This window comes from Prinia subflava, chromosome 6 (genome assembly GCF_021018805.1).
Source record: "Prinia subflava isolate CZ2003 ecotype Zambia chromosome 6, Cam_Psub_1.2, whole genome shotgun sequence".
Taxonomy (NCBI): domain Eukaryota; kingdom Metazoa; phylum Chordata; class Aves; order Passeriformes; family Cisticolidae; genus Prinia; species Prinia subflava.
In genome coordinates, this window is record NC_086252.1 from 12,708,346 (window position 1) to 12,732,733 (window position 24,388).

The window sequence follows — 24,388 nt, forward strand, 5'->3', positions numbered from 1 at the left end:
CCTGGAACAAGGACACGTGCAAACTGAAGAGCAAGTGGATTTAAAGGATATTGGATCCAAAAGTTAGGAAGTGACCTGTAGAAGCAAACACATTTAAATTGCCCTCTAAAGCAGATCCCTGTGTTGAAGTCACTGTCTCTCAAGGAGCATGACTGCACTTGCAGCAAAGCACAGAACAAAATCATATTGATTCTAATTCAAATATGTCAATTTCCTTCATGCTACTCTGCAAATAATACTGGAAAAGGCCTTTTCCTGAAAGAAAAGCTTCAGCCGGTGCCTGGAGATGGCCACAAGTCCTGTGCCAGCCAGGAACGGCCCACTGATCTTTATATTCCACCTCTTAAAATCTGAGATAATGCCTCCCAAATCCCACAAGTGTACAGGGCTCTCATTATCGCATTATTTATGAAGCACTGTAAGAGCTCTAAATAGGATGTGATGTAGAAGTGTTGGGAAGAAGAGGAAGGAAACCTGTTTGACAGCACAATGGCTGTGAGCGAGGTTGTCTAAGTCCATAGTGAAACCTCTTGATAAAGCTACAGCCAGTCTCAGGGCAGCTACACTAAATTCCCTCTTCTTGAAAAGGAACTAAAGCTCACTGTGCCAAAACACAAAGCATTTCCTTTTTCAGGGTGGCAATAAAGTTGCATTTGTAGCAATGTAGAAGCACTTTTAAAAATTACTTTTTAAAAACTGGTGTGGCACTGATTGAGTGGGGGGCAACACCAAAATGTGAGCTCAGTCTTTAGTGCTGCTCTCTGCTGCAGGACTAGGAAGGCTACACAAAATGGAAATTAGTGTGGATGGGAGGCAGGCTCCTGTTTAGAGAGCTGTGAATATAACACCATAACACTGCAGACAGAGATAAATGCAATCTAATTGCCAGTTGCTCAATCAATGTATTGCAACATGCTGAAGCAATCATGGGCAGTGCTCTGGCAGGGGAAGCTGCTTCCTCCCCATGGGCAGCCTGCCTGTGCCCACCTGGGAGCAGCAGGACAAGGTAAAAACCTTCCCCTTAGTACAATTCTCCATGGTTTTGCTCAGTTCACAGCAAGTAGGTATGGTAAATGAGGTGCCAGTTAGGGTGAGGAATGCCAACGGAGAGCTCCTGTGCCCAGACCCAGGTGTGCCACATGCAGTGCACGAGGGGCTGTTTGAACCTTTGCACCAGTGTCGGGCGCTTTCCTGTGAGACCCCTGTGCAAGAGCCCCTTGTGCTCCTCACATCAGCTGAGGCTTCTCCAGCAGGACTGACACGGGGCCAAACCCACTCATGGTCTCCCCAGGAGGCAGTTTCAGCTGCAGGATTGGTGCAGGCAGCTTTTGTTCCTGCCTGACAGCCATCCATGCAAATAGTGATATCCATCCATTAGAACCCCAGGGGGTACAGTACTTCTAGACTGTAGTGGTTAAATAAAACAACCAAAGATGTGGAAATAATTTCCAGCATGTTCTGGACGTGTGAAGCTGTCACAGGTATCTAGAGTGTAAAAATAGAAATTCAGATCCTAGGATCTGTACTGTAGCATCTTTTAAAAATGTTATCAAAAACAAATCAAAAGAAGGCGGCTTTGTCTAGACACTTGTTTCCTAACACCAAATGCCAGGAGTTATTGCGCCTGTACCTTTCTGGAGACTTTCTGGCTGGGGAATGTTCTCTTTCCAGAGGAAATCCTTTTAACTTTCAGCAGTTCAAGACTCCAATTGGGTGAAATAATAGCTTGGCACTCCCCCAAGCAATATGATTTTTATCATTTTGTTGTCTGCAAAAGCCTGACTTGTCCAATCCTATGAGTCACAGAGGGAATGTGGATGTCAGACTGCCCTTGTATGCAGGGTTGGGCTTCTGGTGAGACTGGCATGGGGTCCTTGGTCAGTGACCAGTGGGGATCTGAAATATCCTTGACAGAACTGTTGCCTTCTGGCCTTACCAGGGCTGAGGATGTGGTGTTGATGATGTGCATGTTTCTAGGCATCTTCATTCCCACAGAGTTCTTCAAAAGGGGTTTTTTTTGTTGGCTACTGCTCTGGTTTCTGCAGGTGACTCACAATAATTATGGATTCATGCTTTTTCTTTGCCAAACAGTAACTATTCATTAGCTTCAGCTAGCATGTTTAGATGTTTTCAGCTGAGACTCAGATTTTGATGATTTATTTAGCCCAGAAATAAGCCTGATAGAATAAACACTGGAGCTTTGAACCTCTCAGGCTTTTGTTTCTGTACAGTGGATTAAACAAACTGAGGTACTTAGCACAAGTCTCTTTTCCTTGTTCTGGAAAAAGAAAAGACCTCGAGCCTCAGGGCACAAAGCAGCAGCCGTGGCTCCTGTAAGTACCCTGCCATTCCCTGGGGCTGTGCACTGCCCACGGTGCTCTGGCACAGCTGTGGACCCTCTGGCCTGGTCCTGTTGCTCCTGTGCTCGAGGTCCAGAGCATGCCAGGAACCATGGCTCAGCCACTTGTGAGGACAAGTTGCTGGTTTAACTTGGAGGTGCATCAGGCCAGAAAGTGCAGCAGGAAGCTTTGTGGATTATCTCGTCTCAGGTCTTGTCTGGCTCACTGAGTTTATCACCAGCCAGTTGAATTCCAACAGGATTGAGCCGGTCCCAACCCCACAGCTCCTCCCTGTGCTTTCAGCAGGGCTCCTGAGGGGCTGCCGGTGCTGGTTTTAGCCTCCAGACTGCAGAGAACCAAAACCACATGTGCACTGCTGTTTCCCACCTCAACATGCAAAACTCAGCTGCCCCTGGCCTCCCTGCCCTCACACCACCACCCTCACTGTCCAGCTGGAGACTCCATCCTCCTGCTGTTGTGGATTGGAGCAATGGAGAAAGGGCCATAAAAGTAACTGGAGATGTGCAGACCAGGAAACTACGCCAAATAAAATACCTGTGAGACAGGTGGATGCAAAAGGCTGGACTGCACAGGACTAGCTTGAGCTAAAGTGGAACTAGGATTTTCCCTTGAATCCTTGCCTTGCTTGAAGCAAGATATTCAAGCAGTAAACCCTTCATCTATAAAGAAGTGGTGGGTCTCCATGGACCCTCTGTGAAGGTCCTTGTTCCCTTTGTACACAGGACAGGCTGAATGCAGGGCCTTACCCACGGATGCAAGAGGAGACTAAATCTGGAAAAACAACCAAGCAACCCAAACAAGCAAACATGACATGAGTACCTGAGTGCTGTGCTTGGTTTGTGAACAGCAGGGGCTGCTGGGCTAGTTCTGCTGTTCTTGTTGTTCTTCACCTTCACCTCTCCTGTGGGAGCAGCATTTGATCACCCCCCTCCACATTGTGCCAACAGATGCTTCTCCTGCTGCCCCTGAAATACTTGGGCAGTAGCCCCCTGGCTTGTTTCTGAGGTAGGTTTTGTCACTGTGAGCAAAGCAGCCCCTGCTGCAGGTGGCCTCAGAGCCAGTGTCCCAGCTGCTTGCTCAGGACAGTTTGCAGGCAGTATGGGGTGTGGTGGACTCTCCCATGTCCTACCAAGGTTCCTGGCACCCTGCCCCAGCACTGGCTGCCCTGGGAGCTGCAGAACACACAAGTGAGTGGGGCCAGGGGGGTTCTTAATGCAGGACATGACTTGTGCTGTGCAAGTTTGTCTTAGTCTTACTGTGCTCTTCACTGATGAGGAGCTCTTTGTCTCCTGCTAGTGCTGCTTCCCTTGAGGCATTTTCCCCTTCTCTTTTTGCCATCTTTACAGCTTGTTTTCCTTGTTTTCCTTCCTGCATCTGCAAGGCTGCCTCCAACAAAGCCCTGGCAGACAATCTTATCTTGAAGCACAATGAGTCCCGCTCCTTTTACTAGGATATGTGCCTGCTCAAACCCTTGGCTGGAGCAAGGCCCGGGTGGGGAGCACGGCCCCACAGGCAGCCCTGCCTCGGGCACTGCCAGCTGTGGCCTGGGCAGGGGCAGGGCAGAGCCAGGGCCCAGCAGGGAGGGCAGGAGGCTGCGGGGGCCCAGCTGTAAGCAGGCACTCGAGAGGCTTGCTCTGCGCGTGCCGTTTCTGACGTGGAATGCTATTAATTAAACGGGGAGCAGAAATGACTGAGGCTATTTTTTCCCCCTTGGCTTATTCACTTGATTTGAAAGGCCTTTTATTTATTTATGTATTTATTTCCCTCCCCCGCATTTGCGGGTTTAGTATTTTGGTGATCAAAATAGATCTGCTCTGGAGCATCTGTGGGAAAGGGCCTCACACTTACTTTGGGAGGGAAGGGGGCTTGAGAACTGTCACTGCTTATGCCTTGAAGCATAAGCATGTTCCTGATAGCTAGTGCACCTGATACTATAAAAGAAAGTGCAGATGCAAATAGCAACAAAATTAATTAAAGAAAATGAGCTGTTCCTTTTGCCTGACCACACCTTGCAAACCAGGAAATACTTCCTCTTTTGCAGAAACAGGAAGACTGTGCTGTCCTAGCTGGGGTAGTCTGCAAGTCTCAGGTAATTTGCTTTGTTTATGTTGTTGGGGCAGGGTGGTGAAGTCAGTGGAGCTGCAAGGAGAGTCTTCATTCTCTAAAGGTTTGTAAAAGCTTATTATCTTTTGAAAAATCAGTAGAAAATTGAGTTGCTGGGTGCAGCATTTCATCTGGATCCAACTCGTATTGTGTACAGTGGTGACCTTTCTGTTTGCTTTGAAAGGTACTGGTAAAGAGTCTCAGTCTTATAGGCAAATGCTCAGGACACTTGTTCTGGGGTGAGGGTAAGAGCCTTCTTCAAGAACCAGGCATCAGTTTTATCAGACTGTTCACCTTTTGTTTCCAGAGTCCAACTGATGTGCATCATTTTGCCAATGAAAAAGGCTGAGAAGTACTTTTATCAAATGCTCTGCCTAAAGCACAAAGCAGGACGTGGAATTATTCCTTTATACTAAATATCTTCCCATACGCTAGGCTGGGATTTATTTTTAGTTTGTTGCTACCTCCAGCCCTTTCTGACTGGCGTTTACTGGAGACTCCAGATTTCCAGCAATAGGCAGTGAGAGCAGGCACATCTCCTGCCGATCCTGGTGAGGGTTTTGCACAAGGCTTGATTGGATGCCAGTGGTGGTGGATGATCCTCCAAGGCCCCGTGGTGCTGCAGTGAGTCACAAGTGCAGGTACTGTGGCACCGGGGCCTGTGACATGTAACAGCACAGTCCAATTGTACCAATCTGAGGATACAACTGAAGATACAATCTACAGTATCATCTAAAAGTAACTCCAGGCATTAAGAAACAAGACTTGTTATGTCCCACACCATATCATCAACTAAAAAAAAAAAAAAAAAAAAAAAAAAAAAAAAAAAAAAAAAAAGAAAAAGGTTTTTTTCAGGTAGCAGCCTCTGGGGTTTGGCTGCCTCCTGGTATACACATTTGTAGGACCAGTTTATTTTCCTTTGTTTTAGCAGAATGTGTAGAAACACAGGCTGATAATGGCTGAAATGCTGGTTTATTCATGTGAGTCTCCAAGCTGTCAGAAATATCAGCTATCATAAGACTTGAATAAATCACTGGAGCTCACAACTCTGACACTGGCTGTTGAACAACTGCCCCTTGCTGAGGTCAAAGCTGCAAAAAAGAGCTTCAAGTGCATTTTTAACCTAAAAAAAAAATCTGTATGTAGAATAATGGAATCTGTGCTTTCTCAGATTTCTCAATCAAATTTGCTCATCATGCAGCTTAAACATCTGGGTTTCCTTTGGCTGTCCGCTGTTGATTGCCATCCCCTCGTGATGCTCTGACCTTCAGAAATTGCTGCAATGAAGTGTCTTGCCTACCCATAGTCAAGTCTCATGCCTGCAAAAGATGCAGGTCTTTCTTCTTTTCTATTTTTAATTCACATCTCTTGTTTCTGGTCCCTGTGCTGTCAGATCAATGGCAGAAACCACAGGAAATGCTGCTCTGTGAGGGCAAATCCCTTGAAACATCAAGTCCTGCCCTCATCTTCCTCTTAATTAATGAATTCAGATGGAGAGAGTCAGAGGCCCACAGTGACCTTTGTGGGAACCTGTACCAGCCACCCCCGCTCTCTGCTGAGGAAGGGATTGGGCCAACTTCATACCAGTTTTTGGCTAGACTGGTTTTGCCAAGCAAAAATAAAAGAGTGTCTTTACTCTGAAAAGTAGTGCTCTGGTGTTGGATCTGACACAGCTCTGCCATTGCATCATGCAGATACATCATCGATGCCCTTCAGCTGGACTCTGTGAATCATCACAAGATGATGCCTACAGGAAACAGAAGCCAGCTTGGTGATGTCTTCTTCTGGCAGCTACTGCTCTGAGATGGACCACAAAGTCCGTGTGGTGTCTCAGGTGCCATTTATACAGGGAAGACACTTTTGCATGTCTTTCAAAGACCACAGTTAAAAAGTGGTTTTATGCTTTATGCAAAGGTGGATTTTCCCCATGAAGATGCTTATGAAAGCAAACAAAGAATCCAACATTCTTCCTGGGAACAACCCCCTTGTCCTAAGCCACTGTCCTGATGTGAGGGGGACAACCATGAGGCAAACCCCGCTGTGCCCACAGGGCCACGTGTGCCACTGTCCCTATGAAGGCACCCAGGGAAGAGGGTGCAGAGACTCAAGGCTGTTCCTGTGTGGATGGGCCATGCTCCCCATGCACCTGTGGGCTGGAGGAGACTGTCTGGCTCTGCACCTACCCACTGCACACTGTCCATCTTTGGTCTTTTTCCATTTACATGGGGATTAGTCATGCCAGGGCTTCGATGTTGCAACTTTGGTGGTGTAATCCTGCCATGTCTTTGGTAACTCAGAGTCTTCTTCAACAAGATGGCAAAGTTAAATGTCTGCTGTGAAAAGCAAAAATATTTATAAAGATGAGTATTAAAGTCCTTCTGGATGAATTAATGTGTCATGAAAAAATGAGAATAGAAATGGTGCAGAGGGGATTTTCTTTTTTGATCTGTCATTGCAGACCACTTTCAACTGTGAATTTCTTGATAAACATTTAATATTCATTACACAATTCCATTTTGACGTGAAATCTTCTGGGACGCATAGTTCAAATACAGCAAATCCCACATTTCTAAAAGAAAGTTAAACTGTTCCTGGTCCATGTACTTACTTTAGTCTTTCCAGATTTCTGTAATCTCTTCACACCAGTTGAGATGCTGCAGAGAGATCCTGGTTTGCTTTGGCTGGTGATCCAGCAGAACTGGGATGTCACACTGGCAGTGACCCACTGAAGTCCCAGGGGATGAGATGCTGGAGGGAGCCAGTGGGGCCTGTGGTCCTTGCAATTGGTGACAAACATCACAGGCAATGAGCTGCCACTGCTGGGGACAGTCCTACCCTCCATCGTAGTCACCCAATGAGAAAAGCACGTAAGGGGTGAGGAGAGGGTGTCTGGCTCTATGCAAACTGCAAGGGCTCATGCAAACCTGTGGCTCAGGTGCATCCCCATCAAACAAAGTGTAATGCCCCCCCTGAGGTGCCTCAGTTTGACCTCTTTAGATTCATGCATCAAAAGCACAGCTAAAACTAAACATCACCTTTACTCAAGCTGCACAGGCTACAAAAAATACAGAATGCTTACCCTGGTTTGTTTTGTGTGGATCACATTCTGCTTTCAGTGAGTTTCTGTTAAACATATGAAACACAGTTTGGGGGATTTCCCTTCAGCCTTTACAGCATCCCTCATTTCTCATCCTCTGGGGTCATCCTGCTGCTGTTGTACTATGGGAACATAAGAGTTTTGACCAAGTATTTGTGAAACTCCCTGCACCATAACAAACCTTCTTGAGCTTTGACAGAGCTGGGCTGATGCTCTGAGCAGGGGAGAACCTGAGGGGTCAGCATGAGCACCAAGTCAGCCCCAGGCCTGCTGAAGGTGCTGCTGGGAGGAAGGCGAGAGTCCTGCCAGGCTGAGAGACGCTTTTGAAGGCTGCAGCTTCATCTGATACAATTTCATAAAGCTAACATTTAAGGGTCAGATAATGAGATATGCTGCCTTCAGACATTGCATACACAAGCCCAACCCTCTGCTGAGACAAAAGTGGCTTTAAGCCCTGTCTATCCATCTATCTGATCCATCTGTTTGCCTTTTGCCAGCTGGCAAGAAAGGTTCTTTTATCTAAAACTATTTCCAGCTATTTATTCTCTCAGAGTCTCCAAAGTGTTTGCATGATTTGAAAGAACTATTTCCAGGATTTTTGGCTGCACAGATTTTACAACAGGTATTTGAGCACATTGCCTTGCTTTTGTAAGGGCTTTTACAGCAGGTCATCTGTCATGGAAAGGGTGTGTCTCCTGCTGCAAATATTCACTTTCTCATGTTATTTTTGATACCTCCTTAGCAATTGCTGGTTGGCAGCATATTACTCCTGGTAAGCCAAGTCCAAAGAATGAGCAGGGAAGTTTCATGTGTGTGATGAATCTCCAGCTGGAATGGGGAGAGGTTCTGGGAGGTGAGAGGTGTCTCATTGTGGCTGCATCTCTTTGGGACTTACTGGGCTCTGGGATTTGCAGATGGCCCATTTGAAACTACACAGAGACCTCCAGGTGTGAAGCCAAGAGCTGAGCTCAGTACTGCCCAGGGCATGGGATAGACAGAATCCTTCTGCTGTTCTTGTGAGCCTGCCACTGAGACATCAGTAGTTTTTTACCCAGATCAGCTATTTTGAAAAGACATTTTTGTTGCTGTTGGTGGGCAGCAATGATTGCTATGTTTCCTTATGGCAGTACTACTCTGTGTTCGGTTTTTCAGGAGTAACTTTGATAGGTTCAAGTGGGAGGAATTGTGATGTGCATTGTACCTCACTTGTTTCAGGGAGCTTGAATAACATGTACCTGTCTTCATAACATACAGAGACAGTTCCCACTTCCCTGGGTAGCAGCCGCATAAGGGAGCAAATCCTGAAGAGTGGCCTGTCCTTCGTGGTGATGCTGGAGGGTGGCATAAAGCAGAGAACTTCAGCTACCTGCTGGAGAAGTGTTTGATGCCAGTCAAAGCTATGGCCTGCTATGTATTTCCAGCCAGCATAAAAAGGAACTCTTAATTTTGTTGTGGGTTTTTTATTATTTTAATTTTTTTTTTTTAAGATGTAGCAATTTGTGGCCAAATCACAGGGTCTTGAGGGAGCATTCTTGGCTGAAAAAATTACTTCAGAATTTGGCCTACCATAACTTTAAGATAAAAACTTTTATGTAATCACTAATTCACAGTTGGAGTTGCTTTGGCTTCTCTCATTATCATTCCTAAGTTATTCTTTTCATGCTGGGAGTTGGATTTTCCTGGCACTGCATCTGTTTTCAGCAATGTATACACCACATTTGCTGACAACTAGGAGTTGGATCCCATGTTCCTCGACCCTGGCTGTAGCTTGTTTTTTCTGGCACCACTTTAAAGTCTCCCATCTGCACTTGTCTCCTGATGACCAGTGGCAGTCCTTCAGCTGTGTGAGAAGTGCCTGATGTTATCCTGTTGTTCTCGCACTCCTCCAGACCCGTTTCTCGGCCGGGCCATGAGCGCAGCCCTTGCCTGTTCCTAGATAGAGCCTTATCAGGGCCAGCCATGGCAATGCTCCCGTCCCCTTCCAGCCCTCCCCTGTTCTTACGCGAAGGTCTCTTAGCTCTGTGCATTTTAGCGTAGCCGAAATGCTGCTCTGCTGCTTCTCTGGTTTTCCAGTCCTCTTTGCTTTTCTTTAGCAATGTCCCCCTGCCTTATTCAATCTAGGCTCCGTAGATCACCTCTGCATCCTTCAGTTGCTGAGAGCCAGAGGGAGAGCTGTGTACCGGTGTCTCTACTTGCCTCTCATCTCCACCGGGCTATTTTTGTTTGAGCCTGGTGCTGGTTGCACCATATCCAGCTTACTCATAAGATGCCGCTGTTCCTCTTAGCAGTGTTTTGAATGAGTACAGCTGTTCTATGCTTGAATTCCTCCTCCCTTGGCTTACCAGGAGTATGACTTTTTAAGGGATGTGTGCTGTTTGGTAACAACCAGGTGCCCTTGCTCAGCTGGGAGGCCGGGTATTTCTCTGGGCTTACTCTGTAGTTTGATGTGGGCACAGTGTACTTGACAGATTCACAGTGTGTTCATTCCTCCTCCACTGCTTGTCTGGGTTTGTTTATTTCTAGTATTCCTGCTATATTCAGTTTCATTTGTTATTTTTGGCTTTGTTTTCCAGGACTCTCTCCTTTACTTACTTGTGTTCAGGTTAAAGGAATCCTTTTTTGACCTTTCTTAGTATTTTGAAGGAAAATCACACTGATGAGTGTTTCGTGCCTTTTAATCGCACCTCACCAGACAGGGCAGGCAGGAGCTTGCACATACATGTTCCTTCCCTGTCCTCGTTCAGATGTGAACTGACTTTGATCTTCCTATACCTCCCAGCATGTGTTGAAGCTTTACTTGGCGCTCAGGGTTTCCATTACCTCCATACACAGCTGACATGATGTAGCAGTTTTCAGCCATCCCTCTTTTGCTGTCATCCAGTGGCCATCGCCAGGAAAGTGTTACCCCAGGCTGGGAAATCACTGGGACTGACTCCCTCCTGGAGCCCAGCTCCCACTGGCAGCAACACTGGTGGCTAGGCACGTAGGCCTCCCTCAGTCAGGAGGGGAAGCAGTGTCCCAGCCTGGCTGCATTTCATGGAAAGCCATTTTTCAGCTTATTTCCTTTCCTGCCTGCCAGTGCCCCACTGGTTTCCATGGTATTCATGGTTGTGTAGGGGTGGCAATTTCAGTATCCTGGCAGCCTTCCAGGCTGCCTCTCCATAAAACCCTGTACGGTTTCAAATGTGTATGTATATATATAAGGTTTTTTCTTATTTTTCCTTCATCCCACAGAGCTGCTGTGTGCTTTTAAGCAGTTAATCTATTCCATCCTTCGCTTATCTCACAGGCACAGTGTGAGGTTGTGCCCGTTCTTGCTGGCAAAGTGCTTTGAGGTTCCTCTGATGAAAGGTTTGCTGTAAAGGCAAAAAGTGATCAGAGCCATGTTATCGCTCTCACTTCCAGGGGCTCAAACAGAACATCCTACTGAAAAAATAACATGGTCCCAATGACCACAAGCTGATTCTTGGAGCTGAATTTAAATGGGCTGGCATCCCCATCACTTCCATCCTATCACTTAAGGGCTCCTTCTATGACTTCATCCACTTCTGAGAGCTGCTGTGGTCATTGTTGGAGGGTGTGAAGTCCCAGCCCAGCCACACATCTGTAACAGAAGTGCAGAAAAACATCAGAAAATCTTTCTTGTTAGAGAGGAGATTCTGTCAATCCTGTTTTGTTTAAAAAACAAAACCAAAGCAATCCAGTGCTTTGCTCTAAGCAGTATTTGGAGTGAGCTGAACACACATCTGGTCTCAGCTTCACGCAGGCTTTCATAATGGTCTCTAGCCATAATAGTCTCATTTTTTGGAAGCGAGTCATTGCTGCTCTTTGGGTTGAATGAACTCTGATCAGGCGTGGATCTCAATGCGTCAGGGTGAAAAAACACCTCCTGTCTGGGCTGTGGGAGGCTGGAGGGGTTGGAGAGAGGGGGTGCTAATGTTTGGATACACACAGAATGGCCTCTGTTACACATAACTTGAGAAGAGTGATTAAATGTTGACCTTCTTGGCTAAAGATGGCAGGGCTGAGATTTGTGATTTTGGCTGCTGTGGGCTCCATTTTGTCCGATAGGATACATCTGGCAACACAGGGGAGTACCAGATTGAAGGCCCTCATTGTTGAGATGGGTTTAATGGCCTTGAGTTGAAGGAAGATGGTCCATGGATTGCTAAAGGGAAAGGGGCTGCAACTGCAACATGTATTAACTATTTCTATCTGTAGAAACCACAGGAAGAGATAATCCAGTAGTAACAGCTGTCCCTGGAATTATTTGTGCACATGTTTGGCTCCAAAGCTTTTTACCCAGCTGGCTGGAGGTCACAGTGAGTACAGATAAGTATTTGCCAAATGCTAAGGAGAAGACAGGACAAGGTCAGAAGCTCTTCTGGAAGCAAGGGAGAGCATGTTTAGCAAATGCTGCTATCTCCTGAATTGGGGTGAGAGATTTCATCAACCAAGTATGCAGGGGAGCTCTGAATACAAGTGGAGGGTTGGAAGAATATGTTTTACAGCTTTTGGTTAAGACAAGAGAAACTTGAGACTTGCTGTTTCCTTCTGAGTCGAGGACTATCTGCCAGCCTGTCCCAGGGACCTACTCCTGCAGATGAGCATTGTGAAACTTCCAGTGTCCCTGACAGTGTGGCTCACATCAGAGATCTGAGTTTAGCACCCTCCTTTTTGCTAAATCAAAATGCATTTTCATTTAAATCCATATTCAAACATAAACCCTCTCCTGTAACTTTTTCTCTCCCCCTTTCACTCCTCAGATCCTCTCTCCTGCCTTCAACTTCCTCCCTCTTTCTGTTCAACCTTTAGTTCAGGATCCGTGCTTCTCTTTGCCCTCACTTCACACTCCTTCCACCCTTCTGTTGCTGGGAATGTGACAGCTTCAGCAGTCATGAGAGCAGAGCTACAGGGGTGGTAGTTTTTCCTTTTGCTTAATGCAACTTCTCCAAAGTTAAGGGGATGGTTGAAAGTAAATAAATACAAAAGTGAAACTGGCAAAAATTATAGGGAGAGGAAACTCTGCTCAGACATTGATTTTACCCAACTTGGAGGGGCATGAAGAAATGGGAGGAGAAAAAGAAATATGCAAAACATCACAACTATTTTGTGGCAAATGTGGAGGGAAAGAAAAGAAAAGAAGGGAAAATGCCTTCAAACTTATGAAATTTGTTTGAGCACCTCATGTAGCATCTCTGTGAAATGGTCTTCTCCACTTTTGGTGAGCTTTCATCTGTAGAGAACTGCAAACTCTTTACAACAGAGATAAAGAGTAATTTTTCCTGTAAAAGTCTCTTCCCACTTCTCCCTGCATACTCATTTATGTGTTTGGCTTTTAATCTGAAATTGTAAGCAGAGGCAAAATTTCACAGAGACCAAGTACTGCCTGTGCCCCCTAAACCATGCACCCAAGGCTTTCACAGCCCATGCTGTGTTGTGGAAATAGCTTCTGGAGGTCTGGCTCCTGTTTGTGAATTAAAGCTTTTAATGCCTCTGCACCTGTAAATGACTGTAGACAGTGTAGGGAGCAACGGTGCCCTCAATGTGTCCTGCAGGCCCCAGCAAGCAGGACTGATGCTGTTGGCTGGAGTTGGTGTCCTGGCCTGTATCACTTCAAGGAGAGGGTTCCTGATGGATGCTTTGGGGAAGCAGTTAGTTGGGTTCGTGTTTTCAAATCAATCTGTGAGAAGCAAGCAGGGTGTGCAGAGGTACTGACTCATTCCTTAATCTGAAGGAACGCTCTTCTCAGATAAAAATGTCTCAAAATTGTCAGGCAACAGATGCCATGTTACAGGCAGAAGGGATAGAAATCTCCTGTTTGATTTAGTAAAAGGTACTAATTTTACTTTTATCTTTCTCCAGGTAATGTTCCCAGAGCTGGCTGCATGCAGGAGAGGAACGCTGGGCAGGCACACTTAGCAGCTCCTTTCTCTGGAAGCTATGGCTCTGAGAGTGGTCAGCCCTCTGACATTGTCCTTGCAGAGGCAAGAAAAACTGAGTTAAAAGGGGCTTCAATTCAACTCAGTTTTTACTCTTTTTCACATTTGCAAGAGAAGACAAAATCTGAAGGAGCTCTGCTGTTGGGCACGTTGTTGATGCCTCCTTTCTCATTACTAAGGGGAACTGTTATAAGAAGTCTGAGCAAAACCTATTCCCCCCACACTGTCATTTAAAATAACAAGGAACAAATGCATGTTGTAGACACCACTTCTGTCCTTGAGATGGATGCCTGATACTTGTCATGCTGATGTAGAGTTCAAGGATGGCCAGCAATGAAACAGAGGCTGCTTCCTCTGGACCTCCACCATGGAAAACTGAGTGCAGGTCTATCAGGGCTTCAGAGGCTTTCATTTTGTTCTCAATGGGAATTTTTATTATCTTCCTGACAGAAGTATTGAGCTGATTGGAGAAATATTTTTAGGTGCAATCCTAACTGTCTGCAAGAAATTAAAGACCGAAAAGGAAAAGGTGGCTTTTGAAAACAAACCTGACTTTCACTGCTAACTATCCTGTGTAGTAAGTGACTAAAAAACACCAACCAACAACAGAAAAAGAAAAAAATCCCCAACAACCCAGAACCAGAAGGCAAAAGGAAGGTAAGAGTAGCAGGAGAGAGTGTTGGAGATTCCATGAGCTCCGTTCCCAGCCGCCTGTCGTGAGTCTGGGAAGGCTCAGGAATGAAACCCTGCAGGTCTGTGGTGATGACATACTCATCTGCTATGGACCAGAAGATGATTCTGACACAGCTCATTACGTTTCTATTTCTGACGACGTCCATTGTTGGATTTAATGAATAAGTGATGTTTTGAACTGATAAAAACCCTGCAGCTAATTTCCCATTTTATGTTGTGATGAACAAGCCAAGAGATTCAGACAAGCTGTAAAAGGCCTTTATCACATGATTTCAGACTTAATTCAAAGTGGGAGGTGCTTGTCAAAGCTAACTTGAAAGTTTCTCTTACCTCCACCCCCAAAGTGGACATAAGATTCCCACAGACTAAGCAGTGTTATCTCTAAAACAAGACAGCAAACTACCAACACTGTTGGTAGTTCATTATCACAGGGAAATATAACGTATTATGAAATGTAAAAATGGTGATTAATTATTTCACTGTTAATCCTTTTAGAGACAAAATACTGCCTTTGTTTATCCCACAGTGTGCATCTTCCTCCTCCTTCTCCCTGCATACCCAAGGCCAACCTGTCCCAACCCACTTGCTTATGTTTCCAGGCTTGATCCTCACACCTTTGGTCATGCAGTTATGGGCTCCCCATAGGAAATCACTTGCTACACCAAAATCAGGGGATGTGAGCATAAAAAAAGAAGTGAAACATCAAAATAAATCTTTCTGGGGACTGCCACAAAAGTGGTGCAATTAATTTTTGCCTTACATTTCTTAAAAGTCTGCCATCAAAAGGTAAACAAAGCTGCCACAAAACTTCTTTTCTGATTTAGGATGTTGATATCAAAGACTGTCATGACTTCATTGCACAGTGTGGTTCACCTTAGAGTAGATTACACAACAGCCTGGTAGAGTTGGAAAAATTCAGGTCTGAAAACATTTACTGCTTCATAGTCATAAATGTTTTGGGGTTTTTTCGAAAGCTCAACAGTAGGTGCTCTTTTCTGTGCCTCAGAGACAAAGGAAAATGAAGCCATAACAGCCCTCAGACAGATTTTTATGAGTCTAAAGACCAAAAATAATGTCTGGCACAGATTATTTAACTGGACTAAAGGCGAAATTAATTCCCTTAGCAGCAGGGAATTTGATTTACCATTTCCTTAAGGCTTTTGGTAGAACTGGGAGCATGAGAGCCTGGTCTGGTATGTGATGCCACAGGAGGTTTTGCCACTCTCACATCCTGACAGGACAGGCTGACCATTGTGGATAGGACTTTTCCTGCCTGTCAGAAAGAACAGAAAGAAATGGACTTTACTCCACAAAGGACTTCTCTGGGATTTCAGTCATGGATTGGTGTCCCTCTGTCCCTCCTGTGTAGAATCTGTCTTCCCAAGATATTACCAAGCCCCGGAAAAGAAGCAAAACCCAACAATAATTCAGACAAGATGTAAGTGCTGCTGGTAGTTTGTAAAAAGGCTCTGAAGGAGAGGGTGCCTTTCCCTATTCCCAAGGAAACATGGCCCTGACTGAGGAAGGTACTTTTGAGTTCAGATTGCTTCTGAAGTCTCCAGAGAGTTCGTCGTTTTTCCTTATGCATATGTGCCTGTCTCCCTGTAACTGGGAGCCACAGCCACCTTCCCTACCCTGACTCCAAGGGGACTTATGGGGGTGTGTTAATGCCACTCTGCAGCACCCAGGATTGGACACTGATGGGAAAATCTATATAAAACAAGTAACTGAACACTTCCAAAGGTAATGACGTCTGCATGTGATTACTTGTTTGGCTGCACTGGCTGAAGCTGTAGCTGCTAACTCAGCAGACTGTAAGTAGACACTATTGTCTTTTCAGTGAGTTCTGGCTGCAGTTCAGGATGTTAATAATATCTAGAGAGCTACAGGAGGCTTGGATCCCATCTATCAGGAACCACCTCTCTCTCCACATGCAATCACAGCAGCAAGGCTGGGGAGATGATCTTGCTGACAGTTCCCTAATTTAGCAATGAGTGGCAGGCATTTGTTAGGGAGATCTGTACTGAGTCCATTATTTATTAAGCTATCACTTAGGATCTAGAACAGGTGTATTTATTTGTAGGGAAGTCTGTAAAAATCTTGATGGCTGTTCTAACATATGTTTATGCATCAAAGTCAATGCTAGGGGGATGCTTTATTTTTAAATTAGGAACAAAATATTCCCTAAAAGCTAAATATCTGGACATGTTGTTATATTCTTTCCCCAACACTTATGGCAGCACTGGGAGAACACCCCAGCCAAGCTGACGGGCAGCCAAATATAATTTATGGTTTGTTTTAAACTGATTTGTTGACTTCATGAAAGGCCCTGTCAAAAAGAACAGTCCCCCGAGTCCTAACAATGATAAGAGTTATATTGCATCAGCACTGAAAAACTCTTGGATAACAGTGAGCCTACCCTGAGAAATCTTTTTAAAGTGTCTGAACATTGGATTTTCTGAAAAGAAATGAAATTCAAGCTATTGTTTCATCGTTCTTTTCAGTTTTCTTCATTCTTTATTCATCTGATTTTCCACTGATTGGAATACTCTCTTGGTAGCATGAAAATAGTTATTTCAGTTAATTAAAAATAAAGATGTGTGTTGTTTAAGGGAGATACTGCTAACAAGGACATGTTTAATTTCTCTTACGTGCAGTGTTGAATTTGACAGTGATATCAACATGTTTGTGTCTGCATCAGTCTGAGCCAGAGCGGGACACTCCTGAGCCTCCTATCAGCTGCATTTCTCCTCTCTGTGTCCCACTGAAGCAAAGGGCAACCCCCACGCGCTGTTTGTGCCTGTGCTGTTCAGAGCTCCCTCACCCAAGGGCAAGATACACGTCCCCTGCTGTATCTGACCAGCATCTTGGGGAGCTCCCAGGCACCAGACCCTGGCTCCTCTGCCACTGTCCTCCTCGTCCTTGCCCCGTGACCAAGCTGCTGGGGCAGCCTTGCCTCTGCCTGGCTGTGAGCACAGTGAACACAGCTGCACAAGACCATCTGCTTCCTAAGGTCTTTCCTCCTCATATTTTTCAACAGTCTTATCTCCAGTAGGTTCAATAGTGTCGTTTCATTGTCAGAGTTCTTCCTGGTGGAAATACAGTGCTTGAGTCAGAATACTAGCTTTTAAATCTTGGTAAATTTGACGTGTTTTCTCTTGTCTCCCTACTATCTTTACCTGAACCTGTACCCCAGATTTACTGTCCTGCAGCTCTGCAAGTTCTCATTACCCTGACTACTTTTCTGTAGGCCTGACTTGGTGTAGCTGAATATTAGGAGAGCGAAATCCTGGCTTACAGATAAAACAATATCACAGGAAGAATTATAAATACGTTCTTGTCCAAGCACATAACAATGAGCGAGCCTGGCTGTGACAGTTTGGATCTCTGGTTTCCTCCCACCACCGTGGGAAAAGGAAGCAGCTCCTGTGCTTAGACAGCAGCGTTTGCTTTCTACATCTGTGTGGTGAAGCGGGGCTCAGCCCCTCCTCACCCTGCCAGCCCCAGGGGCACCGGGGTGCAGCAGCTCCTGCTGTGCCACTTGCCATCGCTGTGTGACCGGGGCGGGCGCAGCCCTCACAGCCACTCCGGGCCAGGGGGGACCCGGCCCTTCAGGGAACATCCACAGGGCTCCGAACAGCTCAGAGAAGGAGGGGAAATTCTTGCGAACTGCTGTGATTGCAAGTGTGTGAGTTTAGTCCAAGGGCCTGAAAAAAACTCAGGCAAAGCAGATGCACAGCCCCATGACCTTCAGTAGGTTGTTTTCTTGATCAGGTTTGGGGTTTTTGTGACACTAAAATGAAATTGGCATGTCTTTTTCCTTTATTTTAGGAAAGCACAGAACAAAAATCCAATCCATTTCGTGGAAAGAATAAAAAAAGTATTTTAAGGCAGAATATATGTTTTTGTACAATTTCTTGTGGAAAAGAACTACTAGTATTAATTAATGAGCCAAAACTAGAACCACTGAAACAAGTGAGACCTCTGCCATTTACTTCAGGATGAGCAGGTTTTCATACACATCATAAACAATTACAGTAATTTTCTTTTACCATCTAAACAGTGAAAGTGCTCTGCAACCCACATGGCAAGGTTCTTGTTTTCTCTGAACAAAGCAGATCTCGCTTCTTCTATTGGTGGGTACAGCTAGGCAGAGGGTGTGTTGCATAGTTTGGTGTGTGTGGAACCAGACAAGAACACTGGATTTTGGTGCTGCAGAAAAAATATTCAGTGTTGGGGTTTTTTTTCCTCTCTGGGAGGTAGAACTGTTCTAGCTGTTGGGGGGGAGAGTTGGTGTTGGTGTTGCTTCTAAAGGTTATTTCTTGACATTCACATTCCACAAATAACAGGAAGGATACTGTGGTTAACGTGTGGTTGCAGTTCTGGAAAGTGGCAATACAAATTACAATCTGTGATTCTATATTTTATTGTCTCACCAATATCCATGTTAGATCTGCATAGATTGGAGGTAAAAATATGGTAGGAAACTTTAAAAACATTTTATAACTATCATTGTAAATTCACCTTGACCCTAGGAATGTCACACCATGACCCTGGCCAAAGCACCACAATGATAAAAATCCTAGTACAATTTATTTAATAATTCTCTTGATGATCACAGTGTCAGATTACATCTATTTCCTTTGTTATGGCTTGTGAAGAGGAATGGAATTATGCAGAAAACTTTTATTATCACTGAAATTGTAACTCTGACTTGCAACTACAACATTTTATGTAGTAGCATTCACTGTTTTGAGGTGTAGAATTGGATTTCTGAACTTATATTCCACTCTTGAAACTCATATCAGAATTTGGCACAGGGAAGCATTTCCCAAAATCAAACCTTTGGTGATGCCCAGATGCCCTTCGGTGTGCAGGGTGTACTTAAGAAGCTTTTATCCTATCCTACAGCCAGTAAAACTTCTTTGAAAGAGCCTTGCTAGGCCAGAATTGGATACTATGCTCCAGTCACAGTTCTCCCATCAGCTGCTGCCCTCAATTTATCTCTTTGGTCCTGTGCAACATAGCAAAGATTAAAGCATACAAACAGCTGAGTGGGCTCACTTTATCTTTGTTTTGAAATCATAAAATCTCTTTAATTTAAGAGGTAGATAATGGTTTTGCTTGGGAGAGTCAGGTGGCTGAAGCCATACGAGCTGAGTGAATTTCAGATTGGAAACGAGGAAGAAATCCTTCGGAGAAAGGGTGAATAGCTATTGGAATGGACTGCCCAGGGAGGTGGTGGAGTCACTGTCCCTGGAGGTGTTTAAGGAAAGTGGACACGGCACTCAGTGCCATGGTCTAGCTGACAGGGTGGTGATCGGTCACAGGTTGGATTCGATATCTCAGAGGTCTTTTCCAACCCAACTGCTCTGTGTTTCTGTCACTTGCCTGGGCTCACCGAGGGAGAGCAGTAGGCGGTATGGCCCGTGTCCCTAGGGGAGCTCACAGCGACACAGATAACGGGGGCTTGAACCCGAGGACGAGGCAGAAGCTCCGGGGTGTTTGACAGGCAGGCCACGGAGTTCAACCATGACGCAATCTCAGACTGCTAAACATTTTTTTTCGTGTTGTTACAGGCGTTTTTTCTGAATCCTGAGCTCACGCCTCCCTGCTGACAGCCTCTCTCACAGCCTCGCTGCGTGAGGGGAGCCGTTCGCGGCCTTCCCGAGAAGCTCCAGAGGCGCCTTCCCCGTCCCCCGGCGCCGCCCCTCGCCCTCAGCTCCCCTTCCCGCGGCGGTGCCGTCGGGCCCGCGCCCCCTCCCTCAGCCCGCGGAGCTCCGCCCGGCGGCCCCGCTCTGCCTACCTGGAGCCACCTCTATGGTGCGGGGCGGGGCCGGGCGGCGGGGGCGGCGCGGCGGGACGGGCGCTCGGGCCGGCGGCGGCAGCGACTCCCCTTTGTGTCTGGAGCCGCCCGTGCTGTTGGGGCGGGCGGGCGAGAGGGGGCGCGGGCTGCGGAGCTCCGGCCCTCGCTCGGCTCCCGCCCGCAGCCGGCGGCGGGCAGGGGAAGGAGGCGGAGCGGCCCCTCGCCGGCGAGCCCGGCGCGGGGGGAGGAAGGCGCTGGCAGCGCGGAGGGGCTGAGCGGAGACCGGCGTGAGGAGGCCGGGCCAGGCTGCCCAGCGCTCTGGAAACTCGGGGCGGGAGGCGGAGGAGGGGAAGGGCCTTCGCCCGCGGAGAGCAGCCGGGCGCGCTCGCAGCTGGAGCCGCCGAGGAGGGGCCTCGCCGCCCCGGGCCCCACCTTTGTCGGGGTGGCCGCGGGTGGCGTCGGTGCTGCGGCGGGGGCCGGGGCAGCGCGGAGGAGCCCGCCCGGCGCGGGAGGCAGATGGGCCGGGATGCGGCCGCAGCCCTCTCCGTGAGAGCAGGGGGCCTCGCCGCCGCCGTTCCCGGAGCGTGAGGCAGCGAGGAGGGGCGGCCAGAGGACAGAGACCTTTGCCGGGATGGGACGCGCCGCCGCCGTGAGCCCCTAGCTCGCTCTCCGTGCCCGGCCAGCCCGCAGGGCCCGCGCTGACTGACACCGCTGTGGGCGCGTCTGGATATGTTCCCTTCCCAACCGGGCGCTTTCTTCGATGTCGTGAAGCTGCGTGGGAAATAGCCCGGTTCCCAGCGGGGTCGGGAGCGTGCCGCCGTCCTCCCCGGCGGGGGAGATGCCTCGGGGCTGGGAGGCAGAGCCAGGCGCTTCCCCCGTGTCCGCTGAGCGCTGCCGGCTCCCGAGGCATGAAGGCGGGCGGCTGTAATGGAGTAAGAGCGAAGACGGCTCCTCTCATCTGCCATTTGCCCTTCCAGACGGGATTGTAAACCGAGAGCGTTAAGGAAGGCTGTGCGAAAGCAGGAGGAATTTCCTCTCTTCGGGGTTTGGGTTGTTTGTTTTTTTGGGGTTTTTTTTAACCCCTTTTTTTCTCCTGCCGGCTCGAACCGTGGCTTGCCCAGGTATGCCTGCCTCACTGCAGCACCTTGTGCGGGTGCTCCTGCTCTCCAGTGCCACCCTGCTGCTCGGCACTGCGGCTGGTGAGTAGCCACCGCGCGTCGCGAACTGGCCATTTTGGCAGCGGGGAGGGGGTGGGGTCCGCTGGCATTCGGGCACATCTGTGCCTCCTTGCAAAGTGGTGTGCATCTATTTCAGCGGCGAAGCCTGATAAAAGTTTTGAAATCCGGGTACGTTAAGTGTCTCGGGGAATAAAATCTGCTTTATTGTGTAAATAAGCTCGACCTGCACTCAGTAAGAACGCTTTGCTTAGATCTACATCTCTTGTCTAATAACTTACTTCAGTTTTGGAAATATATATATAATCTTTTTGTTTTGCATACCTCGCCCTTTGTAAGGTAATGCAGGAATTTTTAATATATATTTTAATCGTCAGCAGAGCTGTGCCTGTTTTGCTGTGGGATCTTCGGGCACAGCCATTTTTAATTTTATCAGCATCGGTGCTTTCGGGGCCTTACACATGTGCTGTAGTTTTGTAACAGAATTACTGTAATGTGTATTTTTTCCCCCTTGGAGAGATCTGAAGCAACTATGGAGCTATTTCTTTCATCACTTGTGACTATAGAACACAAAAAAAAACACTGTTAAGGAATGCTAAAAGGTCTTGAAGGGTACTTTTTTTTTTTTTTTAAATAACAAAAAGTTGGGAGCAGAAATGCTAAGAGCATCCTTACTCATATATTTGGACACTCTAGTCCTATTTTTAATTGTGTCCGGAAGCTCATTGTTAGATATGCAGGGTGCTGGAAGAGAAATGTGTGTTGGTCTGGCATCCTTTGCTTTTCTGTCACGGTGACAGATTAACATGTTGAAGCCTTCGAGTGTAACCCAGCTTTGTTAGGCAGGAACACCAATTGTTTTTACAGTACGCATTTTCCAGCACTTTTGGAAGACTCCTACGACTTTTCTGTCGTTTTACTGATCGGGATCCAATCTGCAGTGCTTGCTTTTTTTGTGTTATTTTGTAATTTGCTGGGTATAGTTTGTAAGCGAATCTTCATAGGAAAATTGCTGAATCGTGCTAAGATGACCCAACAAGCTAATGGTAGTTTCCATGCTATTTTTCAGTGAGGTCTTAAAATTAATTTGTCAAAGTTGAAGATATTTGGTGTCATTATTAGGAAAATCCTGTCAATGACCGAGTATTTAGGCAGTTTCTATGTTGCTCTGATTGGATATCCCTGATTTGCTTGCTTCTGCTTACTAAGAGGTCTGTTTCAGGAAGATTCATAAATGAAAAGCTTGATGTTCCCTCTATCATCCTGACCTTTGACTGCCATTATTTTAGATGGATGTCTGCAGCGTCTCTCTGTGGTCGTTTCTGAGGAGTGTTTTTGATTTTTTTCCCCTCTTTTTTTTTCCTGGGAGAAGGGACTTCTGAAGGTCAAAAATCTTGGTATTTAAGCACATAAGAATCAAGAATGCTCAGGTTCTCAACTTTTCTTTCAAATGTATTTTTTTAAGTGTAGCTTTTTTTTTTCTTTTTTTGCCTTTGTGAAAACTTCAGTGAGTTGGTAATTTCTGTGCCCTGATGAAGAAGGGTTAGTGGAGGAGCAAGTACAGATTTGTACCAGGCCAAGGGCTGGGCAGGTGCTGTAAGAGCCCATTTGCACGGTTTACCCAATTCACTTCAATTCTGGCCTGGCAACAGCATTCCCAGTATTTCAGTTCTGCCTTGTTAAAGGGGTATTAACGATGCCAGCTTGGTTAGTTGTTTTTTGAATAGGAACCTGTTTTCCCATTGTGATTTATTTCTTAATTGTGAAATTTTAACAATTCACATTTAAAAAAAACTTGGTCATAATCCTCTCTAAAAGTAATTACATGGATGATTTGAGCTTTAGTTAAAGAAGCTAATGGGTGATTTTAAGTGTACCCTGCATTTCAGAAAAAAATGTCTATACATGGGGAAGCTACACTAATGTGTAATTCTGCCCTTTTATGTTCATGAAAGAGCCAACACTCTTTCTTCTCTTCCCCTCCCCCAAAGTATGAACTGTACGCTCCCATCAGAGTGAAAATGCTGCCTTTGTAGCTTTGAAACCCCTATTAATTCTTTCTTCTGATTAGTGAACAGATACTATGTCTCAGCAGTGCATAGAATTGAGTGCCTATAAATGCAAAATCATGACATCAGAGGGAAAGTATTTTGATAACAGGTTTTTAAGTTTCTGTCTGAAGGAGAATATCTGGACCTCTCTGGGGAGAGCTCCACAAAGACCTGGGCTTAGTATGGACAGGAAAGGGAAGATAAGAAGATGACAAAAAAAAATCTTACTGTGGGGCTGTAGGTCATAGTTCCACTCATAATCTGGAATATGAATGAAGAAAGAATGTGGTTCTTCCTTCTCCTTTGTAATTGAAGATATAATAAAGAACTAGCTCTAGATTCAGAAATATCTGCTGATTATTAGGAGGAAAATATTACTGGCCTTCTCCATAAAATGCAGATCTTATCAGTTATTTGGTAAGTCTGCATTTAAATAATGTATTAGTCCTTGTAGAGGGAAATGCTTCCATGAGGACATTTTACTGACAGCAGGCTTGGGTAGAGGTTTAGTAAGCAGTATTGGACAAAATTTATTTGCAACACTTTGTTCTTTATTTCTCAAGTTATTTGGAATAGCTATTTCTAAATATTTTGTTTGGAACTATGAGACATATATAAACATGTCTTTATATTGTAGAGGATTCTGGTGTGTTAATCATGAGGGTTTGTGCCTGAAGAGGTGGTTGGTGAACCTTTGAGCTGTTCCCCAGTATTGCGAAAGAATTTTGTTTGGGTGTTTGTATGGACCAGATATTAAAGATACAATCTTTCCTCATTTCACTTGCTTACGTTCTTTGATATGCAATACTGAACCACTTTTCCTTCTGCATACATGTCCAGGGTAGGCAGCATTCCATTGTCTAATGTATAAATTATTTGCAGAAAGTATAAGGTGAAAATTAAAGCAAATGGAATATCCTTTTATCTTTGGGAGTATTTTCATAATTCTGTATTTATGAGGTTCAATAGGGCTGCAAAAGTTAAGGCATGAAAGGAATTAGATAGAGATTGAATTTTTTTTTTAAATTATAATTTTAATTATTGATTAAAATGAGTGAGCTGAAGCTTCTTTATCTAATTCTGTCTTGCTGGTTAAAGTTACCTTAGTATCTCAACATATTTTGTTTCAAATGTGAATTGGGTGACACAAGGAAAAATCTC

At 45.8% G+C, this 24,388-nt stretch overlaps 1 protein-coding gene and 1 long non-coding RNA gene across 2 annotated transcripts in view; both read left to right on the forward strand.

The window, feature by feature from the left end:
* The first annotated feature begins 2,908 nt into the window (after window positions 1-2,908).
* LOC134552044 (uncharacterized) lies at window positions 2,909-16,810 on the forward strand. Its single transcript, XR_010080749.1, has 2 exons — window positions 2,909-4,449; window positions 13,426-16,810. It is a non-coding gene; the product is annotated as an uncharacterized LOC134552044 (long non-coding RNA).
* Window positions 16,811-21,070: 4,260 nt separating this feature from the next.
* BMPR2 (bone morphogenetic protein receptor type 2) overlaps window positions 21,071-24,388 on the forward strand; it is a 104,694-nt gene continuing 101,376 nt past the window's right edge. Inside the window, exon 1 of the mRNA XM_063400288.1 lies at window positions 21,071-21,200. Coding sequence (XP_063256358.1) covers window positions 21,125-21,200 — 76 coding nt within the window. The 5' untranslated portion in view covers window positions 21,071-21,124. The remainder of the gene's footprint in view (window positions 21,201-24,388) is intronic.